Source organism: Oreochromis aureus, linkage group 14, assembly GCF_013358895.1.
Source record: "Oreochromis aureus strain Israel breed Guangdong linkage group 14, ZZ_aureus, whole genome shotgun sequence".
Taxonomy (NCBI): Eukaryota; Metazoa; Chordata; class Actinopteri; order Cichliformes; family Cichlidae; genus Oreochromis; species Oreochromis aureus.
In genome coordinates this window covers 39,274,313-39,297,039 of record NC_052955.1, presented here as the reverse complement: position 1 = coordinate 39,297,039, position 22,727 = coordinate 39,274,313, and the positions used below count along the sequence as shown (strand labels likewise).

Sequence of the window (22,727 nt, the reverse complement as noted above, 5' to 3'; positions counted from 1 at the left end):
TTCTGCAGAGAATGTATTTTACACCGAGCAGCATGTGTTTAAGTGAGAGCACACTACGGGCAACAGAACATCCAAAGTTTACATGGTTTATTCAGCCATGTGTGGCAGCTTGTCCTCTGAGTTCATGCACACTGGGCTTTAAAGTTCAAGGTCCTCTTCGCTGTGCAAGAGGCCAATTTCGCCCTCAGTGTCCAAATATTTACTGTCCAGCAAGCGCAGGCTGTGCAGTACTGAGAAAAGCTGTTGCCTGTCTATTAACTCTTGGCTATATCATTTGCATTGAGCAATATGACGGATTACAAGCATTATGAGGCATAAAAGAAATTCATTATACAAATATTTAGAATGAATGATAATGGCAAATGAGCCACAATGTAGCAAAATCATAAAACACTTGAGGCTGTTACACAATACTCAACTTAAAAGTTTATTGGTTCTCTCGTGTCTTCCATAGTATGAATTTGTTTCAGTAAGTACCACTGTGGCCTGTATGGAGTTCATTCAATATAGCCTCAGTATGTAACCTGTGGGAGAAATGTTATAACGCCTTCTGTGGCTATGAAAGCAGCCTTAGTCTGAAAAAGTAAACAATCCATTCTTTATTTGTTACCCAACAAAACAATCTAGAAAGATTTGATAAGAGATTTAAACCTGGATTCAGATTTAATAAAAAGCTATCAAGCTCCATCAATAGTGCTGAGTGTTGTCTACCTCTGAGTAACAGGCTTTCATTCACTACTGTTAGTTATTATGGTGCATAGTGTAGCCACTGAGGAAACGTGACAAATTACTTAAGACACAGAGCCGATTTATGTTGCAGTGCTTATGTATGAGTGCGCTGTGATGAATCTAATGATGCAAATTCTAAATATTATAATGAGAATAGACAGAAATAATGTGAAAAATGAACCAAAGAAACTCAAACAAATCCAAACAACACATCACCGAAGAGATTCTCAAATCTCGCAGGAACCCCGGTCAGACGTAGGATCCGGTGTTTGTGGCAATTTGCCACACGTGCAGAATTTGTTTTCACTTGTGAATCTCCCAATGCCATGAAAATGGAAAAACCAGGCACTGGAGTACTCATTCATCACACTCAATTCAAGAATGAAAATTACTTAAGCTACTTAAAAGAAAGAGAAGGTGTGGCAATACATTTGTAGGCCTGATTTATTTATATTTTAGAATTAGAAAATGTTATTAATTTATTTTAACCTGCAACAAATGTTTCACTGTGCAGGTCAGGGTGGGAATAATTTCCATCAATGCTGCCCATTATACAGACTGCAACACATGATAGCTGCAAGTTTATGATACTCAGACAGTTGATATTTAGTTTGAAATGTATTTTCTGTCATCTTTTTATTATTGTACAGTCTAAGACACATTGAGCATCCTTTTATATTTGTTCCAAGAATGTCCCCATAAACAAACAATAAATATGTAAATATGTAGTCTATCAAAATAACATTTCAACTATAGTACATATTGTAGACTCATTGTACTGACTGTGTAGGAAAAATGATTTTAGAGAAAAAAAAACAGGAGTTACTCTCCAGGCTTCTGTCAACAAAGTCAGCAAGATTTGTAGGTCTGCGAAACAAAACCCAGGACAACAAATCTCCCATGCCGACCTCAACACCCTGCAACAGTAGGCAGGTTTCTATTCGTTCAACAATATAACGTAGCGTCAACATGCTACATTACAAGTGCTTCCTCAGGACTCCTTCCTGTCAGAGAGCAAAAGCCATAACCACTGTTACCAAGCAGCGAACACTATAAAATAAACAAATCAAGAAATACTTTTTTTTTGGAGGCATTTTTAAGCCTTTCTTTAACAGCACAGTGGAGAAAGTCGACAGGGAAGCAGGTGGGATGACACAGAAAATGAATCCAGGTCCCTACGGTCAGATTCATGGGTCACCTGCCCAACAAGGTGACTTTCTTACACGAAGCCAAGACAATCGGCCTCCGCCTCGCATGGTTTAAATCTGTGCTCTCCGTCATTCTCCTTTTCAGACTGGAACCCACCTCCTTCCCACCTCCACTTTGGACAATAAGCCAGAGCACTATTCAAACTCTTCACCACCACCAGTGTCTAGACTCCAGGGGGTCTGGTACAAATCCTATCACCGCTTGGATTACATTCTGCCACGATGGGTCATCAGAGTCTAAACGCCGAACACATTAATTTCTCGATCACAATGAGTCATGTTCATTTCTTCCAAATGATATCTCCTTATTGAAATGACAGAAAATTATCAAGCTGATATATTAAAATAGTTCTACAAGCAATGTCCCTACAGATTACAAATGCATGTGCACATTTCCAAATAGCATCTGAAGGACAGGATGAATGTGGAGGGAGGATCTCTTGGCACACAAAACTGATTTATTGCATTTCTAGTAGCAAAAATTAGGAATGACTTTCTTTAAGAGGGTTAAAGAAAGCTAAGGAGAACAGGGCAAAAGAAGAGAGGAAAAAAGGATGGAAGAACCGAGGAGGAAGAGAGAAGCAGATAAAAGGAATAACTAGATGAAGAGAATTAGAAGTTCCTGACTATCAACAACAGCGGGACAGTGTGTACCCTTCATGAGTGCATGTCAGTGAGTCTTTTAAGGTGAAAGTCTCAGCAGATGAAAATGGAAAAAAAAGGTTCAGATACTTCCGAGTAACAAAGGATCTGAGATACTAAACTGTTTTTATGTCTGCTGAAATTCTACAGCTATACCTTTTGTTATTTGTCAAAGGAGGGAAATTATTAGAGCTCCCTTTCCTCACAATGAATCATCAGATTCAGTGAATCATTCCAGCTGCCAGACAAAATAAAAAAAACTAAAAAGCCTTCCTCTGAGTGTGTGAAGGCCAGGACAAGCCAGCTCTTGAGAGAGAGACAGACTGGACAGCAGTGCTTGGAAGCTTCTGGAGTGTTTTCCTGGCCGAAGCTCCAGTCAGACTCCTCGGTGTCCTTCAGAGTAAAAACAAAAACATTTGAAGTGTACAGCTCACAGCTAGAGAACATCTCTTATTTGTTATCACTTATGCTCCAGGCCCAGTTTACATTCTCCTGAGTGCGTCCACTGGGTTGTTCATCCGGAAATTTGTCCCCTACACCCCCTCCTGATTTAGATTTGGGGAGCAATAAAACTTGCTGAGTTGTTGCCTTGGACAAATAAACTGACCAAAGTGTTGATATAGAGACGTCTGAAAGAAACAAAAAAAGGAAAAAAAAGGAGGGCAAGGGGGGGCATGTCAGGAGGAGAGAGACAATGATAGCTGCTGGTCTCTCACTCCCTCCTGTTAAAGTTTCCGGCGAGCCAGTAAACATGGCAGCGTCTGTCTCCTGTGGGAGCTAAGGGAAATGTGTTTGTGTGAGAGTGCGTTGTTGAGTAGATGTGTGTGTTTATGGATGTTTGTGTGTGGTGATGTGCTGCTTGTCGGTGCATGTATGCATACACTGTCTGGGTGCTTGTCAGTGTGTGTGTGTGGAGGTCAACATTTCCTCTCTGTGAGGGAGTTGTACTGGGGCCAAATGCCCAGCTGCTCATAGGTGTCTGTTTACAGACTGATTCAGACCTAACAGGGAAGACTCACACTCACACACGCCTTGTATCATTCTCAGAGAATTCTCACAAAAAATGCAACATACAAGGTTTGCAAACTGATGCCGTGCGATTTGTTTGTAAGAGTGCACACTCAGAACATCAGGTATTTCATCACATTAGTACATTAGTAATTACATCACCTGAAACAGTTACAGACATGGCACTTAAACACAGTGATTTCAGGATTTACTTGTTAGACCTTGTTCTGTAGTTAAATGGTTTGCTCAATTACTCAGAACAATGTGTAATTCTGACTGACTTTGACGGGCACATTTGAAAGCTGGACACAAATATCTACTTATGTAAAAGTGCCTGCAGTATAATGTAAATACACTGAAGTGTGTTGACGTCAGCGCGCGATTATTCTTCAAAACGAGTTTCACAACAGCAGTGAGTGCACATTGGTCCCAAGTCTCTCGTAGGTAATAAAACAGTCTGAGATGTGATGACTATGAAGGGTATAGCGCGTCACATTTGCATCAGTTTTCATCAAAAAACAACCGTTTTTCTACAAGATCTACAGCATCTGTACTGTGAGACGTCAGGTTATCACAATACTGACAGAGACGACTCACAAAAACTCATCACACATAGATTCTTCTCAAAGTCCTGCTTCACATGTAAATGCACAGTCAGTGTTGTGAAGGGACAGATTTCATCCAGACACATAATCTGTTCATAAAGCTAATCCTAACCTAGTACCTTAAACATAATGGTTCATATGTAGGACTTTTCTGCTCTACCTGAGCACTCAAAGTGCTTTATACAACTTCATTCACCCATTCATGCAAGCACTTTTTTCTATGCTTTTCCTAAGTAACTGCTTTCTATCCAACATTCACACACATTCACACTCCGATGGATCCATCACAGAGCAACTTAGTATTCTCAGTCTCGGTCGTTGTGTCCTTGGACAAGACACTTCACCCGTTGCCTACTGGTGGTGGTCAGAGGGCCCGGTGGCGCCAGTGTCCGGCAGCCTCGCCTCTGTCAGTGCGCCCCAGGGTGGCTGTGGCTACAACGTAGCTTGCCATCACCAGTGTGTGAATGTGTGCGTGAATGGGTGAATGACTGGGTATGTAAAGCGCTTTGGGGTCCTTAGGGACCATAAAGGCGCTATATAAATACAGGCCATTTACCATTTACCATTTCTTGCCCATTGAGACTGGAGCAGGGATCAAACCACCAACCTTCCAATTAATATCAGACCTGCTTTTCCTCCTGAGCTGCAGCCAAACCAGAAGCAATCCTGAGTCTCCACGCTCACGTGCTTTAAGTTTACCTGCGTTTGCTGTACTGCAGGCAGTGACTATAGGCCCAAAACAACGTTCCTTGATGGGACTTCATTTTTCCACATAATAGTGTGTAATACTGTGATTGTGGTCTGCTTGTTTTATTTCATCAGATTAAATAAGAATCTTCTGAGAATCATTTAGAGGGGCAACAAGCTCAATCAAGTCATGTGTTCTTCACATCACAAAAACAAATTTGAGTGAACATAAAACAATTCAAACAAAATACATGTAAAGTTTTCCTAAATATCATAATCTAATAATATGTTATGTTATATTAGTTAACTGTAAACAATAGATGGTTAATAGGATGCTGGCGTGGTGGTTATCACTGCTGACTCACATAAAAAACGACACTGGTTCAAATCCCAGCTGGGGTCTTCCTGTTTTCAAGTGTCTGAACGGGTTTGCTCTGGGTACTTTCAGGCTAACTGGTTATTGTAGATAAAATGCTTGAAGTATATCAAATAAAGCGCTGTATGTATGTGTGTTGTACAACATATTTAGCCGTACATAAAACACCAGACAGTACTGACACTAAATGTCAGTAAAGTTCTGAAAGGAATAATACATCTTTTTCTTCAAAGGAGATTTAGTTAGAAGGGAAAGAAGACATATTAAATATCTCTTATAAGTACAGACCAAAAAAATAAATCACAGGTAACAGAAAAATGTTTTATTGTGCATTTGTATACTGAAATACTGAAACGCACAGCTGAAAAGAACTTTCTTACAGATTAAGATTTAAGATTTTTGTGCAATAAGTCGTGCACAAAGTGAGTACTAACAGCAAGTCGGTCACTGTGCAAAGAACATTTCAGACTTATTGTTACGTGGTGCAGTTAGAAAGTCACACAGCTAAAAATCATAAGCCATACTCGATCTGGCTGATCTCCCCTTCTTTTCTGTGGATGCTGCTATTTCAGAAACTGCACTTTTTTTTCATTCTGTTCAATACATTTTTCTGTTTATCCAGCTTCTGCTTTGTCACCACAGCAGGTAGCGCTGCATGTTTGATGTGGCAGATTTTTATGCCACATGTCCTTCCTGATTCAATCCATAAGGGACTGAACTAAGTACCTGATTATTATCTTATTTTATGAGGTGAATGTGTAACCAACTAGGCTATTGAGGAACTTTAGAATATATAAAAATGTTACATATTTAGCTTTCTACCCTATCAGGACTTCATGTATACCTGTTGCTTGTACAGTCCTTATGTTGATATAAATAACAAACTTAACATCAAACTGATTTTTTTCTAAACCATCACTAGTTTTTTACTGATCAGAATTATATTCCTGTATGTACATGATGAAAGTGTCAGTATGTAAGTTATTGAACTTGAAGTTGGCATGGCACATCATCTTCTTTCAGCACAGCTTAAATACATATGTACAACATCACATTGAGACTAACGATGATGAAAGGATGTTTTAACTAAGTTAGGGCAGATAATCCTCTATGAGTGAGACACTTGCGCCTCACATGAATGGAACAGAAAGAATTACTGTTACTTTTCCTTTTTTGTCATAAATAACATTTCTGAGAGGACACGGAAATGATTCCAAGTGATAACGAGACTTAACAAGAATTTTGTCTTGTTTTCTGCTCTCTCCTTGCCAACACCAGACCCCGTGATTCTAGTCTAGCTATTTAATTTGGGTCTAAATGATGATTTGTGCTGTGTGTAAAAAGATCTGTGCTAAAAGATCAACTACAGTATGTCAGCAATATACAGTAGACAGCCTGAATTCAAACAGAGAGGATCCATCCTACTGGTCTAATTTAATTGAGCAACAACTAAAACTGCTTCTTGGAACTTGCTGTGTCTAAAGTTTTAATGAAATTAAAATTCATTGCCATGTTAAATAGTATCCTACATAATGCTTACAATGTAGCAAAAGGCAGTTACAGAATTTGTCAATGTATCATATTAGACTTTGTATTAAATTCACTTGAGTTTTGCTACATCGTACTCTATGTAGCAAAACTTGCTACAAAGTTGCAGGGCAGCCTGGCTTTTCTCATTAAAGGTTAGACCTTGTCGCTCTTACATATGTTAATTGGTAAGAGGACTGGAGGAGTGCGAGCGGGCTTAGAGGGAAACCTGGATGATTAGAATTACACCTGTGTGTGTGTGTGTGTGTGTGTGTGTGTGTGTGTGTGTGTGTGTGTGTGTGTGTGCGCTGTATAGTGACACACAGCTGGGGTTAGAGAGACTGATTCCAGGTAATATGAAATGAAATTCAAATTGCAAAACAGAAACAGATTTTTTCCATATTTTGGTAGAAACCGTGTGTGTGTGTGTGTATTAAGGGTATAAGGGTTGCCCTTATGTTTTTAACTAAGGCCTATTTTGGAGGCACACTGGTGCACACACACACGTGACATGACCCTGGCTGACGGCTGATGACTGAGGCCTCTTCAACAACACACTTCTGACCTTTAACCCCTCACCCCTCAGACCAGCCTCCATTACCTCACAATTACATCCTACAAATGGTTTTCCCTAGGAAGTGCGCACGTATGCTTCTGTGTGCTTGTGTGTCGGTGTTAGCTTCCTCCTTCTTTTCATTCCTGAGATTTCATTTCTTTCTCTTCTTTTACTTTCTTTCTTCCTTCGTCCATGCCTTCATTGATCTATTTAGTTTTCATGTACTTTCTTTAACCATCTTGGTTCCTCCAATTTAATTCAATTTAATACACTTGTATTTGTATATAGCAAGACACAAAGGTGCTTCTATGTCCATTATGCAGCATCTTTTTCTGTTTAATTCCTCCTTCCATCTGTTTCTTTTGCTCTCTTGTTAAAATTCCTTTCATTCATACAGATTTTTTTAGGAATAAATTTTCTCTTTTTTTAATGTTTGACTACTTTCTGACACAAATGTTCATATGAACAAATAAAACAGTATATTTCCATAAAATCAAAAACAATAATTTAGCCATACACATACATACACATATACATATATGGATCAATGTTGTCAAGTGAATGCATCCATATTTAGGTTTTGCACAGATAATGTTTTCTTCAGAGACGAGAGCACCCCAGGATACTGATTTGGCCTGAACCCCCAGAGGTCATATGTTCTGACCTTTAGGAAGCAGTCAGCAGCAAGCCCACAGGGTTGCAGGTAGACTTGGATTAATGCACACTACCCACACACACACACACACACACAATGATATGACGAGTGACATGTCAGAGAGCAGCAGCATGTGCACATATGGATGGCTTGAGGGGAAATCAAGCTGTCGCCTCTCAATGAACTCTAACAAAAGGACTATTGAAAATAACAAGACGGGCTCTCACAGTGGCAGTTCAAGAAAAAAAAGTTTCCCTTTGTTAGTCATGGCAACTTCTCAGTGCCGTGCCATTCAAACACCAGATCCTCTCAGCGGTGCCAAACAGGTTTTACAAGGGTTCACTGCACTTTGAAGAGAAGACCACTGGGTGCAGGTATCAGAATACTAACATCCGACTTTGGCATCTTAGCCTGAAAACATTTCTGACGTTCCATATCGCAACAATGAAGTTTGTTGCACATTACAATGCTTTAAAACGAATATGGTTTCCTTTCAAACGTCTGCACAGATGATTTTTACATCAGTAAAACTACCCAGTGGTTATTCTTGGGTTTTACATAGCCTTATAAAAGTCTTAAACTTGCTGGAGTGTATGCTTGCGCTCTTACATAGGAAGTGTCGGGGATCTGGCTTGGGTTCAGTGCACTTTATACTCCTACCACAATGTTTATTATTTCAATATTGGTCAAAGATTGGAATCCCATCCCTAAAACACGCATGGGTCTAATCATTTTCAAGTCCAACTGAGGTCTTGTACTGCCATCAAATGCACAAAACCGTCTGAGCAGGAAAGTTTTCAGGGAGGGGGATGCCCGATTTGAAACTCCGGCATCAGTCTGCCTTTATGTTGCATGATTGAGCTTCTTCGTTCTCTGCACTGCTTCCCATAAGATCTAACTTAAGGTCTTCATCCAGTTCCCAACACAGTTTTCCACTTAAAGGCCACTTTTGAGTTGAGTCTGTGCACTACCTTAAGATGCAATTTCAACTTTTTAGGCACTAAAAGGTACTGGTAACACAATACCCTCATCAGGATTTTCTTGGCTCCAGTACAAGCAGCGTGTGTGTGTGTGTGTGTGCGCGCGCGTGCCTTTAGGTCCGACCAACGCTATAGACGGATGGGATCATCAATTCTTATTTAAGGCCATTTCATTTCATATGACACCCTCTTATTACAATAAATTGACTGGTCATAGCTGTTTTGCAACGGATGTCGAGCTGGTGTGTAATTTCCCAGTGGCTCAATTTAAGATAATGGTATATTGTAAGAAGCAGAAAGAAACATAACCTTTTTGCCTCAGCAGTGTTCAAACATTCAGTTAAGCATGATATATGGGCTGAAAACATTGACAATATCAGAATTTTCAAAAGTGGTGGAGAGAAAATAAACAGTGGGGACATGAGAGAGGGTGAAGGAGCACACACAAATATCAATAAACACTCCTCTTCCGTCTCGGAAGCTTCCTGCTTTATTTGATTAGGCCGAAGATGGAGGGAGGGTTGGGGGAGAAAAAACAGCAGTCATGCTCTTTTGCTTTTCTTCCTCCTTTCCCTTCCTTCGCAATCTCTAGCCTCTCCTTAATGGGAATGGGAAGTTTGGGAAGTGGAGGAGAGGGGTGGGCTGCAGCTAGCCTCAGCCTAACCTCCCCCATCTGGACCGGAGGGGAGGGGGCAACTTGCCAGCCTCTAGGCTACTCCCCAACCCTTCCCAGCTGTTGGCTGTTCAGGGGCAGAGCCCAACCCCCTCCCCACCCACCACCCCCAAGTGTGTGTTTTTGGTGGGCTTGAGAAAGCATTTTTTCATAAACAATTGCCATATCCTCCACCAGCTGTTGACCCCATGGCTCCTGTCCCTGAGCAGAGCTTGGGAAGCAGGCAGAGTGGAATGGTTTTCATTTAGGAGACTCTGCTTTGCAGGGGAGACTTGCTAAAGGGTGCTTGGCCCCGGTACTGTTAGCACGCTAGCTATAATACAGAGCCTAGATAGGTCATTGGTTGGGGGCACGAGATGTTAGCTGATAGTAGCCACAGTGACAGCCCCTTGTGTTTTGAGGATCTAGCTGGGGGCTCGAGGTGCTTAGACTCAAGTGGCTTCAATATCTGTTTGGCAGAAACGATCTTACTAGGCTTGATGCTAAAACTGATCCTTTTACTGTTGCATTCTTTAGCTTTTTGATAACCTGGGGACAAAAAACAAGCTGAAATTGAAATATTACAAATGTCCAAGGGTTTTTCTGTGACGCTGAGCAATGCTTGCACTTTTTGTAATTTTGTAATTATTTTTTTTGCTCTTCTGAGCTGCAACAGCTTGAACGAGGATTTAAACTCTACACCACTGGTATCAAACATAAGGCGCTCGGACCAGAAGGGGTACACTAAACAGCCCAGTCTGTAGAAAATATTATTTACCTGTAGTCTGGCTGTGTAGTTATAGCTCTTTCGCAACAGTGTCTATTAACTCCTGTATTGGGAAAAAAATGACAAAAACCACATGCGTTTCTGAAACATTGGCTCAGTGTGGCCCAGAAGTCTCTCAAACTTTCACTTTTAAATTAAAAATTTACCTGAAGATACTGGTTGTCAATAGACTAGAACAGCGATCCCAGGGGTTTGGTACCGGGCCTCGAGAGTTGAGGCTTGGGTGTGAAAATAATTGGTTTGCAGGGTTTTTATCGGTTTTTATTGTTATTTTTTATCGTTCTTATCATTAAGTCAGTTTCCCTGGGTCTTTTCCCGTGTGTTATGAATAAATCTTCTTTCTTTTGGTACTGATACTAGTTTTATTTTGCTGCATTTATCCACGACACCTTAAAGGCTGGAAAATATTGTCAGACATAAACCGGTATGTGGCGCAAAAAAGGTTGGGGACCGCTGGACTAGAAGGTGGTTTTCAATAATAAAAAGGTGAACTGACCTGCCCGTTCACCTTGCACTTATACAGGGGACATCTTTCTAAAGGTTAATGATTGCCTGCCCAGAAAACAAAAATCCCTGCTGCCTGAAGGCGATCAACTCTATGTAGCAACGAACATAGCATACTATAACAAAACCAAGTTCAGCTTTAGATATATGCATGCATCTACACTGGGAGTGCTCCCAGGAAACAACAACAAAAGAGGAAAAAAGCCAAGCAAACAAAAACGCTGCCAAACGGGAAATAACAAAAGACACCATCGCCAACAAACATCTACCACCTCCTACTCCCATGTCCTAAAAGAGCCGTGCCATTGAACGCATTGATGAAAAATGGATTGCATGCTTGCCAGTCAAGGTGGGTACAGGTGCCAATGCACTATGTATAAAATCAGATGGCATGTTTGTGCTGATGCAGTATGTATGAGGCGGCTGGGCCTCATGCAACATTCAGCGCGCTGGGGAGGCCGTAGGTGAGGCCAGCACAGCCTGCAGCCAAAGATGTCCGCACCTCCGAGTGCGTATGTGTGAGCTCAAACTGAGCTTTGTCACAGCTGGCTGGTGGATCCACACATTTAGAAACACAACTGGGATGAGACTCACGCAACTGCAAACACGCCTCAGCAGGGCCTGCATTACACAAAAAAAGCTATTTTTCAACTTGTTTCATAAAACACATGCAAACGCACACAGGAACACACCCAGACAACATGCACACTTTGGCTTGGCAGACAGTCTTTGCTCGGGCATTGCATTTGAACTTTCACCTCAAGTGTTGAACACCCACACACACACACACACACGATCGCTTTCTTTGTACTGGTCTGCCTTGGAATTGCATGGTAATACTTCATTATGGCAGCACTGTAATTTAGGGGGAATGAGCACTTCAAACGAACGGCAACCCACACACAAGCACACAGACAGGGTTACTGTAAATGTGTGTAACCTAGAGTTCTGCTGGGACCAGTATCGTTTTTTTTCCACAACATTCCCAGAACACTCCAAAATACACCCGGACAGTAATCAGAGGCACGCTGTGAGGTTATAATTGTTGGAGCTGATTACAAAGTGGAGAGTAATGATTCAAATTGGGAGAGGAGTGCAACACAGACTTGTACATAGCAAAATGTGAACTCGGGGACACAGGGTGTCAGCAGGGTTCACATTATTAAGCCTGCCTATAGTAAAGTTACGCCGGAATAAATTACGCTTGGTGGTTCTTTGAACATGGCAAAGATGGACCGTCTTCCTTGCCCACAAATCACTTGACTGTGGTGTGATGTCCTTCTGTGAGATTGATATGAAACGTTTAGCTTTCAACTTGTTAAGACGAATAAACCAAATGCTCTTCAGGCAGGTAGCTGTATCTACAGCCAAGTATTTACGAAGGTGACACAGTTTGGTTAATTTTGTCTTTACGTGTGGTTACATTCAATTTGTAAGTGAATCATTCAAGGTGTGATTGATAAGCACAGGTAACAAAATTATCACATTACTTTTAAACAGTCTCTGCTGTTGGCATACAAGCGTGCGACTATTTCTTTGATATTTAATGACATAATGAGGAGACAAAAGGTCTGGAGTTGATTCCAAATGCTGAATTTGCTACAGAGTTATTAGTGAGCGCTGAAATTTTAGGAGAGACAAAAATCCACAATTAGGTGGAATCTTACAAAGAAGGAACATGCTGTTGAGCTCGACGACACAAAAATGACAACTGAAGAAAGCTAAAGTGAATTCTTTCCTTGGTGAAGAAAAATCCCTTCACAGGCTCGAGCCATTTCACGAATACTCACGCAGGCTTGTTGCGGTCAAACTCTACAATCAAGCAATGCCTTCATACATGTAAATACAGAGAGTTTATGCCGAGGGTTTACATGCAAACCACTGGTAACAATCAAGAAGAGAAGGGCCAGATTACAATACCGAAAACATCGAGAAAAAGACTTAACATAATCAATCAAACATGGTGGAGCCAATGTAATGTGGTGGACATGTATGGCTGCCAGTGAAACCAGTACACTACCAATTGTCCCAAACAGATAGGATGTCACATTGCAGTAATGATAAATAATCCCCCAAAATATAGGGGTAAATGCAAATCCGGAGCTTCTCAAGGCACAGAAATGAGTCACTTAAGAGACCACAGTCCTAATTAGCATGCTTACTTTTCCCCAATACAAATCTGAGGGCAGAGGACCCACAAACAAGCAGTAACTGAACGTGGCTCCATTAAAGCCCTGGCAAAGCATCTTTAGGGAGGATACTTTGGCTACGTCGCTCTCCGTGGATTCCACACATTTAGCGGGAAAAACGTGCAGACTACTTAATACTGTTGACTTGTGAAAGCACATATCACACATGAGCGTGCATGCATGTACAATTCTGCATGATAATGTATGGATAAAAGAAATGTTCTACTTGGTTATTAAGGAAATGTTGTGTCTATTTATTCATTTGGTTTAAGCAAAGATCCCCTTCATCCCCTTAATGTGCTTCTTATTTATGTTTATGTCTTGAGGCCACTGTTCTTGTGATTTGGTGCAAAAACAATAAAACTGACTCAAATTGAATTCAGTGAGAAAACTCCAACAATTAGATGACCCCCTATGAGCAAGCACTTGGCAACACTGGAAGGAAACTTTCTCTTGTAACAGGAAGAAACCTCAGCCAGAAACGAGATCAAGGACGGGTAGCGTAGTATAGGCACACACTATAGGAGAGAAGTGGTATATAAAGGCATGTGGAGTGAAAAGAGGTGAGCAGAGAAGAAATACTCAGTGCTACACAAGCCTGACAGTTCAGGGTCACCTGCTTCAGCCCTAACTATCACCTTAATCACAAAGGAAACATAGAGGGCGTCTGTGGCACTACAAGAACTTGTACAGAAGAATTTTAATTTGCATATGAGGAGAAGCTAAAATGGGAGGAATATGATCTCTCTTTCTAGTTCTTGTCAGAACTTTCAGGTATCTATATCTATGAATAACACATAAGACACATGCACACAGACAGGACTTCAATTCACACTGTCTCAAACATGCTGCACAAGAGGTCTGCATAATGACAGGCTGTCCTCTGTCCTCACAAATTCACTGTAATGTTCAAATGAGCTGGAATTGAGAATAAATGGTGTAATATGGGCGGCTGTGTGAGACTGTGCACATCTCTAAAAACTCCCAGCCTAAAGCAAAACATGTACAAGTTTAATGATAATGCAATATGGAAACATTTACTGAAAATCACATGGATTACATAATGGATATTTACATGTGAAATAAGATTGGATACTTTGAGTACACAAAAATACAACTTTAGGGACTCGTTATTACAGACAAGATAAATTTATTGGTTACTGAAACCAGCCGTCAACACATAATGCTGAGGTGGTCCAGGATACAGTAATCCTGTTTGACACAGGTGCACCACAACAACTGAAGGGTTAAACTGAAAGGTGAGAAGTTCAATTTTTCATCTCTTTCAATTTAGAAAGTAAAGCTCTTCTTTTAGCTGGGCCAACACTGTAAGGCAATACCTGGTATCACAGCAGTGAAAGCAAACAGTCTGGGTGAAAACTATCGAAACACTTTACATGGATACCATTAAATACATAAATAAAAACCAGTGAAGTGTTTTGGCTCCAGGTCACAACAGGCACTGTTATGATGCAGAAGCTTGACACCTGATGACAGACTAGGACGGGATCTTTTTTCCTGCTGGTTTGTTGAGAGTACAGCGACGTTCATAGTAGCACACGGCAGAATTCTTATTACTCACCAAAGCAAATGTTCAGAAAAATGTCATCATGAAGCACCAATGCAGACTATGTCCATTATCATCACCTAATAGGGAAGCACTCCTACAAGGTCATTTCTATAAAAAAATTAAACATCTGCTTATGCCAGACTCTATGGGCAGGACCGCGAGGAAACTCTGGATGAGTCTCATATTGTCGATTACTCTGCAGACACGAGTGCACTTGTGCACTTCCTCTCTCATTCTGTGACCCTTCTTTCCATCTCGTCCTAAGATGGACGTATAATATGTGCTTTATTCTCTGCCTAAAGGGCAAATGCTGTAGAGTGTGCGCTGAATATGTTTGTGTGAGTTCCTGTGCAGAAAAATTGAATCACAATAGATGCAGCTGAGCCCAATGTCCTGTGGTTCAGTCCCCAGTGAAAGCTGTGAGGACTGTGTAACTGCTCCTCATGAGGCAGCTGATATTCTGAAACAGAATGAATGTATTTCATGTATATGTAATAAAACCTAAGAAATAATGTACTTGTTGGTGTTAATTTTAAGTGTATAACATGCACTCTAAAAAAAGCTCAATTATTTTAGGCCATATCATATTTTTCTCATTGTTAAAGCAAATGACCTCTCCATCGCCTTTCTCAGGAGTTACACAAATTATAATATAATATAGAGATTTAGTAGCTACTTTATTAACTTTTCCTGCTTGTTAATGGTAACAAGAAGCTCTTTCAAACAGTATATTAGGAGGCTGCAACTCAATTTATGCAGACTGGGTCAACAGGTTTAGCTACAGTTGGACCAAATGCTTGAATGGGCAAGAATCCTGCTCCACTGTATGTTACACTCAATGCATTTGGAGAAACTAGCTTAAATATTAACGTTAGGACTCATTTCTTAATAGTGAATGTTTAATTTGGGTATGACATCTTTGTGATTTCTGACTCTGTGGAAGACTTTGTTTTTACATCCACAACAGCAATGCCTTGTTTCAATTAATTATAGCACAAAGCCAGGTTCTCCCATACTCCTTTTACAACAGAGTCTGTTGGGCAACTCCAAACATCACCACCTAACATGGCCATTCAGTTTTAAAATCTTGACCTGTACAGTTATAGGTTATAAATGAATGAGCGTCCCTTCTGAGTGGTTGAAGGAAAAAATGGATTTTTCTGGAAGATGACCAACGTACCCTAACTTTATTTGCCAACCTGACCCAGACCCCTACAAGCAGTATGGCTAAACTTGTGATTGGTGCACCATTAACACAACCCTTCTATTCCAGCTTCCTGGCTGAAGCACCTGATGGATAGGAACAAAAGGAAAAATATAAATATGGCCTTATGGTAAATTACTGTATTAAGTGGTATAAATACTTTTTACAGGTACTAAGACAGTTTTTGTAATACATCTAATGATTTTATTTAAATGAATTTGGCTCAGGATGGCTACTATCTATAAGGCCATAACAGAACAAAAACAAATGGTTACACAAACAGAAAGGCAGAAAAGTAGAAAGCTGTCCATCTTCCTTTCTTCCTCCTCCTCCTTCTCCTCCAACTCCTCCTTCCGCCTGTCCTCTTCTCTCATACACCAATGATAAAACAATGGTTGGGTAGTGAAGAGAGGGGGAAAGGTGGATGGATGGATGGATGGATGGATGGATGGATGGATGGACAATGAAAATGATGCATGCTTGTGAGGAACAAAAGCAAAGCAAATCAATTGAACTGAGGTGACTGGCAGAGCGAGGACTTCTGTTTTTTAGGAATAACCTGCAGGAGACAAACAGGAAATAAAAACAAAAAAGGTTTGCCTTTAAATCTTTGCTGGTGAAATAGATATCAAATTTTGTTAGCATACTTGTTTTTCCTCAGGATGCATATCCAGGGTTGGAGGGTGGATGAGTGAGTAAAGCATGCAGTTAGTTTAAGTGCATATAACCCCAAAGACCCCCATTTGTCCTCAGTAGCTTCTCCTGTAGCCTAAAATGTTAGATAAAACGGAAACATTGTTGCAACTTTTTACCATTTGCACAGTTTATGAAGGAGCTGGAGGAGTGCTCCACAGGATTTTTTTTTTTTTAATTCCAAATGTATAAATCTTAAAGGCCAAATTAAACTTGACTTTCTGCGGCATTATCAGCAGGCTCAGAGTAAAATGTAATTTGAACTGCGACCAACCAGAACAACAAAACGAAGATGAGATGTCTGTGTTCATATTAAACACACCGACCTGCCCAGCACAGAAAAGTTTGAGTGGACGTCTGTTTGAGGGCCAAACACATTCTTTAGAGCAAATGAAACTGGTTCCCAGTTGAAAAAACAATCAAGTCTACCTTTAAAGAGGCCTTTGGCTTTTCTATGGCAGCTTTTGGGGCTAGCAGTATGGAATTTTTGGCTATGATATTCTAACGCTCACAGGTTGCCACTAGCATGGTTAAACCACTCTCGAGCAACGATATTGCCCACTTACTGATGTCGACCTTGGAACAGAATACATGCAACTAAACCGAGGTAAACTGTAATCAGCAAGGTGAGTAAAAAGATTAGTAATCACGGAGGAGTTTTGGCAGAGCTGCAGGCAACTGGAATGCAGCAGTGCTGACTGGGAAAACACAACCCCCTCATTTAGCCTGATGGAACTGTAAAGTAGCTAACACACGCAGGGGCAATTGTGGCTGTTTGTGTGTCACTATGTGTGCTTCATTAGCGTGCACCTTGGCGTTGTGTATTTCTTGTGCGTGAGTGTAATGGGTACCGTGTGCTTGCTGAGGTCTTGTTTGCCCATCTTAAGTCAATTAAAAGGAAATAAGGCGGCTCTGACCGGCCCGTGAACCAGCTCCCTCAGCTGAGAGCATGTCTGCACAAAAAACACACACACACACCGGCTAACACAGGGAGGCTGATAATGCTCCACTACTGGCAATCGACCCTGTGCCCTGCTGTGTGAGAAACAATGGCTCTGAGACTGGGTGAGCACGTATATGTGCACACGCGTGTGTGTTTGTGAGTGCAAGTTTGCGTTAAGTACGGCATGTCTGACAAGGCTTCAGAGGGAAACAGTTTAAGACAATATTAGACACAAATGCTGAACACACATGCACATATTCCTGTTCTTTCGACAGAGAGCCAAAGAACACATTTGTATCCTACAGGTAGGATCAGCAGCACAAAACACGCACACACACTGCACCTTGTTAATCAAAAGCTTTGGCTTATATTGTCATTAAGCTGAAACGAGTTACTGAAAAAACACTGGTCTAAAACTATATCCTACAGTTGTGGTTAGAAGTTTACATACACCCATCATGGGCATGAATGTCACGGTAATTGTGGGCTTTTAATGATTTCTTTGAACTGTTCTTTTTCCAGGGTGGAATGATTATACAGCATACATCTTTAATGACTTCATAAAACAAAGGATTGAGGATTAAATTCATTTTTTAAATTTCACTGAACTACACAGGGTCCCAAGTAACCTACTAGATAAAGGGTCCAACAAACAACACAGACATAATAACCAGAGCGCTCTCTATGAAAAACTGCAGCGATCACTGGCTGCATTGTAAAAATGATCTCACAGGTGGCTACAACAACACACTAATAATAAATTTATGTAAAAAACAGAAAAATTTACATTAATCACATCTGCCTGCAGCCTCTCTCCCAGCCACCAGTCCCACTGCTCCGCCTCAGTCTGCAGCTCTTTACATCCTCAGCTCTGCTCTTCTTCATTTGCTCTGATTCGTTCTCCACACTCTGAACTCTCTGCTCTGATCGGCTTCACTTCCCCACCTGCGCTCCATTCAGCCGCCAATAATTATCCATCTTTTATCTAACTAGTCTGGCTAACTGGCTATCAGGTAATGGCTAATATTGCTAATAGTTCTCACAGCAAGAAAGTCCTGAGTTCAATTCCGCCACCAGGCCTCACTGTACTCCTGTGGGTAGTGGGATTTTTTTTCTGTTGCATTTTGGGTTTTCAGCCTAAATAAAAACTGCTTTTTCTATCACAAGAGCAGTCATCTCAAGGCACTTTACACTGGAAGGTAAAGACCCTACAACAAGACAGAGAAATCAAATGACCTTAAAGGAAGTGCTTGGAAACACTGGGAAGGAAAAACTACTTTTTAACAGGAAGAAATCTGCAGCAGAACCAGGCTCAGGGGAGGAAGTTTATATTTGTTTAATCTGTACACTGAAGGACATATCCTCGTCTGAGTTTCAGTACTATGAAGACACTTCTTACTAGGGTATATTGCCATGGTAACTTGGCTATAAACAGTTTTATAGTGTTATATTCCAAAAATAGGGCAACTAATTTGTGCCTGCTGACTCGATATCAAACTGAAAAGTAGACAAAACCTACATTTTTATCTTTATTCTTATTCTATATTTATACATGCTCTCAAAGCATTAAATACCAGCTGAAAGAATAACAATTTTAATTAAAAGAGCCGGGCCTGATTAGTACCACACCATCTCTTATGTTAACTTTACATCTCAACAAATATCAGTAACAATATCGGAATTTAGCACTAAATTCCCACATGGTTTAACCGAGGAGCTCAGAGTATTTGGTACTTGATAATCTGATGACTGTGTGCCAACATACTCAGCACCTCGTGGGACAGAGACACCCAATGTATAGAATTAAACTCATTTACTAATTCAGGATTTCTGTTATTACGTGCGAACCCACTGCAATGAACCCTGTTTACTAGGACAAACGTCATGTAATCAACAGTCACAAATTTGGCTGATTCACAGGGTGAGGAAAGCAGGACAAAGCATCAGAATTATAAACTAACAGCAGTGTTTTAAAACTTGGTCTATGAAAAGGAAGCAAAAGCAGTTATTTATGAAATAATCGTATAAAGTATATTTTTAAGATACTGAGGATTGACCTCTGAAAGTATAAAGGTATGAAGTGTATGTATGTGGCTGCTGACTGTAAATTTTAGTTTTATTCAGTAATGCTCTGAAATTAAAAGTCTGTTGTTGTGATTTTTCTACAACAACAGACAAATACAACAACACATTTCTACAAAACAACACAAAACACAACAAAAAATGTACCAAACTTTTTAAAAAGAAGTATTTTCTTGTAAAATACTGTGTTAAAGATGTTTGTCAATTCTAGAAAAAGAGTGCTTTAAAAGGATTGGGGAACATATTTTATTTTGTAGATCGTTTGGACTCAAAAGCTCTCTCTCTCTTTGACATTAAACATTTGACCAAATGAAACAATGAAATATTTTTGAACAGGAGCTTCCAAAGGTAATTGGGTTGTCTCTTCTTTTCCCCCTCAGCCACTGAGGTAAAAGCTTCTTCTTCTGTCTGAGGATTTATCAGGCTCAGACCACTTGCTGCCACCAGCATATAAAGAACTTGATGGTAGAGGCACCATGACACAGGATATCTGTCAAACCGGGGCTGCTTTTTCAGCTCTTTGTCCACTCGTAACCTTCCTGGGATCCTAATTAAAGGAAAGGTCAAGTCAACTTGTTCAGTGATCACATTCTCTGCGGTCCCACTGTGAGCAGCATGATGAGTACCGGTACTAATGCACTGCTTCTATCCCATGACAATCCCAGAGTTGTTCTTGCAGAAGTGAGGGACCACTTAATCCTCCGTGCCCAAACAGCTCGTAATAAATAGTCTACATTTAATCCAAAATACTGAGGAGCAAGGGTTAAGTCTTTATCGCCTGCAATGCCAATGTTCTCCTTTTTACTTGCACTCACATTCTATCCCTTTGTAAGCATCGTTGTAATACGGTCATTGTAAAATCAATGGATTAAAATCTGCACCAGCAGTAAGAGGAAATGAATCAGTATAGCCACTGAGGAAGAAAATACCACGGCAGTAATTTATTAAACAAATGCAAAAAAATAACAACAGTTGCTGAAAGACTGCTGATATATGTACATGCAGGATACTGTATCTGTCAGCAAATGAGTCAGGCAAATGTACAAAAATCCTCAGGGGTATATTACTTTGAATTACCTCTAGGTCATCATTATTCAGTGAGCTCAGATGAATCAGTCGCTTCAGTTTTCCATGAATGTCTTTAGACAGACCAAAAGCCAGCATGACAATAATCCTAAGCATAATGCACATTTCCCACAGGAGTAGGAAACTGGGTTTGGCACTCAGGTATACACAACATGAGAAATGAGGGATGTAGTAACCTGAAGAATAAATGCAGAGCTTGGGAAAGTTGTTCAAATCCTGCCTGTGTACACTTTAACACACCTGGCCAGTTACTGCAGAAAGTGTGCGCCAACATGTTTCCTGTCAGCTGGCACTGACATGAAATACATACACGCCTTTGAGATGGAAGAGTGTGCACCACATATGTACAGTCCTTTTTTTAATAATGAAATAGTGGTGTTGGAATAAGGGGAGAGACTTTGGTTTGTGCCTGCTCATATGGGCCTTTTTTCATCTTTTATCCACTTTCTTCACTTCATTTAGTGAACTAAAGACTAAAGTTCACTAGATGAAGGATAGATCGGTTACATCTGCGAGACACCACCAGCTTTAATAATAGGGCAGTATTTGAAGGTAGGTAGGTAGTCTATACTCTACCTTGGATCTGTCACAAGAAATATGAGGTCAACAGAAGCTTTATGATAGAGATGTTATTTAAATTATTTAAAAAACAACAAGAAAAGGAACATTGTTGTCTACTCAATATTTCACTGTGAATCCTGCCTGACATGAGAGCGTTTTGACATGTAGCTTAAAATATGAGCACGCCAAGCTCAGCAAACTCGATTTACATCCTCAATAGACGACTCCTCCCACACTTTTTTGAGAGATGGGACCGAGGCGTTGGCACTGATAACAGTAAGGGAGGAAGGAGGTAGAGAAAGACACAAATGGGCGCTCGAAACTCCACTTCATCAGTTGCATATGCAACGTTGGCATGCCAGTATCCGTGCAGCCATGTGCATGAGCTCTTGTCCATTCACTTCGCTATCCTGCATTCCTACATGCCACAGCACCCCAGGTCATGGCCATATGCCATTGGCTTGGCCTGCTGATCAACACCGCTCGGGCTTCGCATGACAGCTCACAATGCACATACACACACACACTCACTCACAATAGTTCTGACAGATGGGTGAAAAGGTGGGCCACATCATGTGTGAAGTGAACAGAGGGCAGGGGGGTGTTAGCAATTATGGTGAAACAGACTGCAAAGAGAGGCAGACGTGTGTGCGCTCTGTACAACAAAAAAGGTGGATATGTGCAGAAACACAAGCACAACATCAAATAAAACAATATTGCACTCTAGAAAGGAGAGCCATTTAGACAACCAGTACATACTGGAGACTGCTTTAATAGAGCACTCATAAGCGTGGGCAAACATCTGCCTTATGGCCTCCGTCTATTCTACTAAGAACCACACAGAGCATGGGTAAGCATCACACGCTCCACTGGACAGACTGCATGTTAATACCTAATGCTTTCCACTGCATTGAACTAAATTGGCACTCAGATACTGAAATATACGTGTTAGAGCTGATTAATCTTTGTCATTGTGAATCTACATCCTATCCAGGTTAACACAGTGGATTCTAAAGCACACGCACTTTATCCGGTTAGTGAACAAGCACAGAAGCTATATGGCCCAACAAGGACGAGCACTGCCTTTGCTGCAAGTAAAAACCGTTCACTAAGAAAAAGTCGTATCCAAACAAACTGCATATACAAAGACTCTCCTGAATATTGGTGGACGGAGACTAAGCGGGTGTTAAACACAGGGTGCTTAGTTTATGTAAAAATGTAGTTCTACAGTCGTATTTAGGAATTTCTGCAGCAAATACAGGACATACAGGAGGAGAATCAACGATTGAGAGAAATACTTTAAAAAAGGAATTGAAGGATTTATCGAGTCAGCTAACTCTGATTAATACACACACACACACACACACACACACACACACACACGTTTAAAACTTAGGCAAATAACAAACTGATGTTTTTATACACAAATGTGAGCCGGCACACTGAACTTCTTTAAGAAGTCAAGCATAACATCCGACAAATA

General features: G+C 40.7%; 1 protein-coding gene across 6 annotated transcripts in view; it reads right to left on the bottom strand.

The window, feature by feature from the left end:
• The window catches only part of bcas3 (BCAS3 microtubule associated cell migration factor), a 316,950-nt gene that overhangs the window by 127,484 nt on the left and 166,739 nt on the right, over positions 1-22,727 (bottom strand). The window contains exon 23 of one of the 6 annotated variants that reach the window (XM_039622797.1): positions 2,941-2,972. The exons of 3 other annotated variants lie outside the window; for them this stretch is intronic. In XM_039622797.1, the coding sequence (XP_039478731.1) occupies positions 2,956-2,972 (17 nt within the window). In that variant the 3' untranslated portion in view covers positions 2,941-2,955. Of the gene's footprint in view, positions 1-2,940; positions 2,973-14,095; positions 16,439-16,613; positions 16,649-22,727 lie in introns of those variants that run through there. 2 more of the 6 variants (XM_039622799.1, XM_039622796.1) reach the window with 2 other exon arrangements.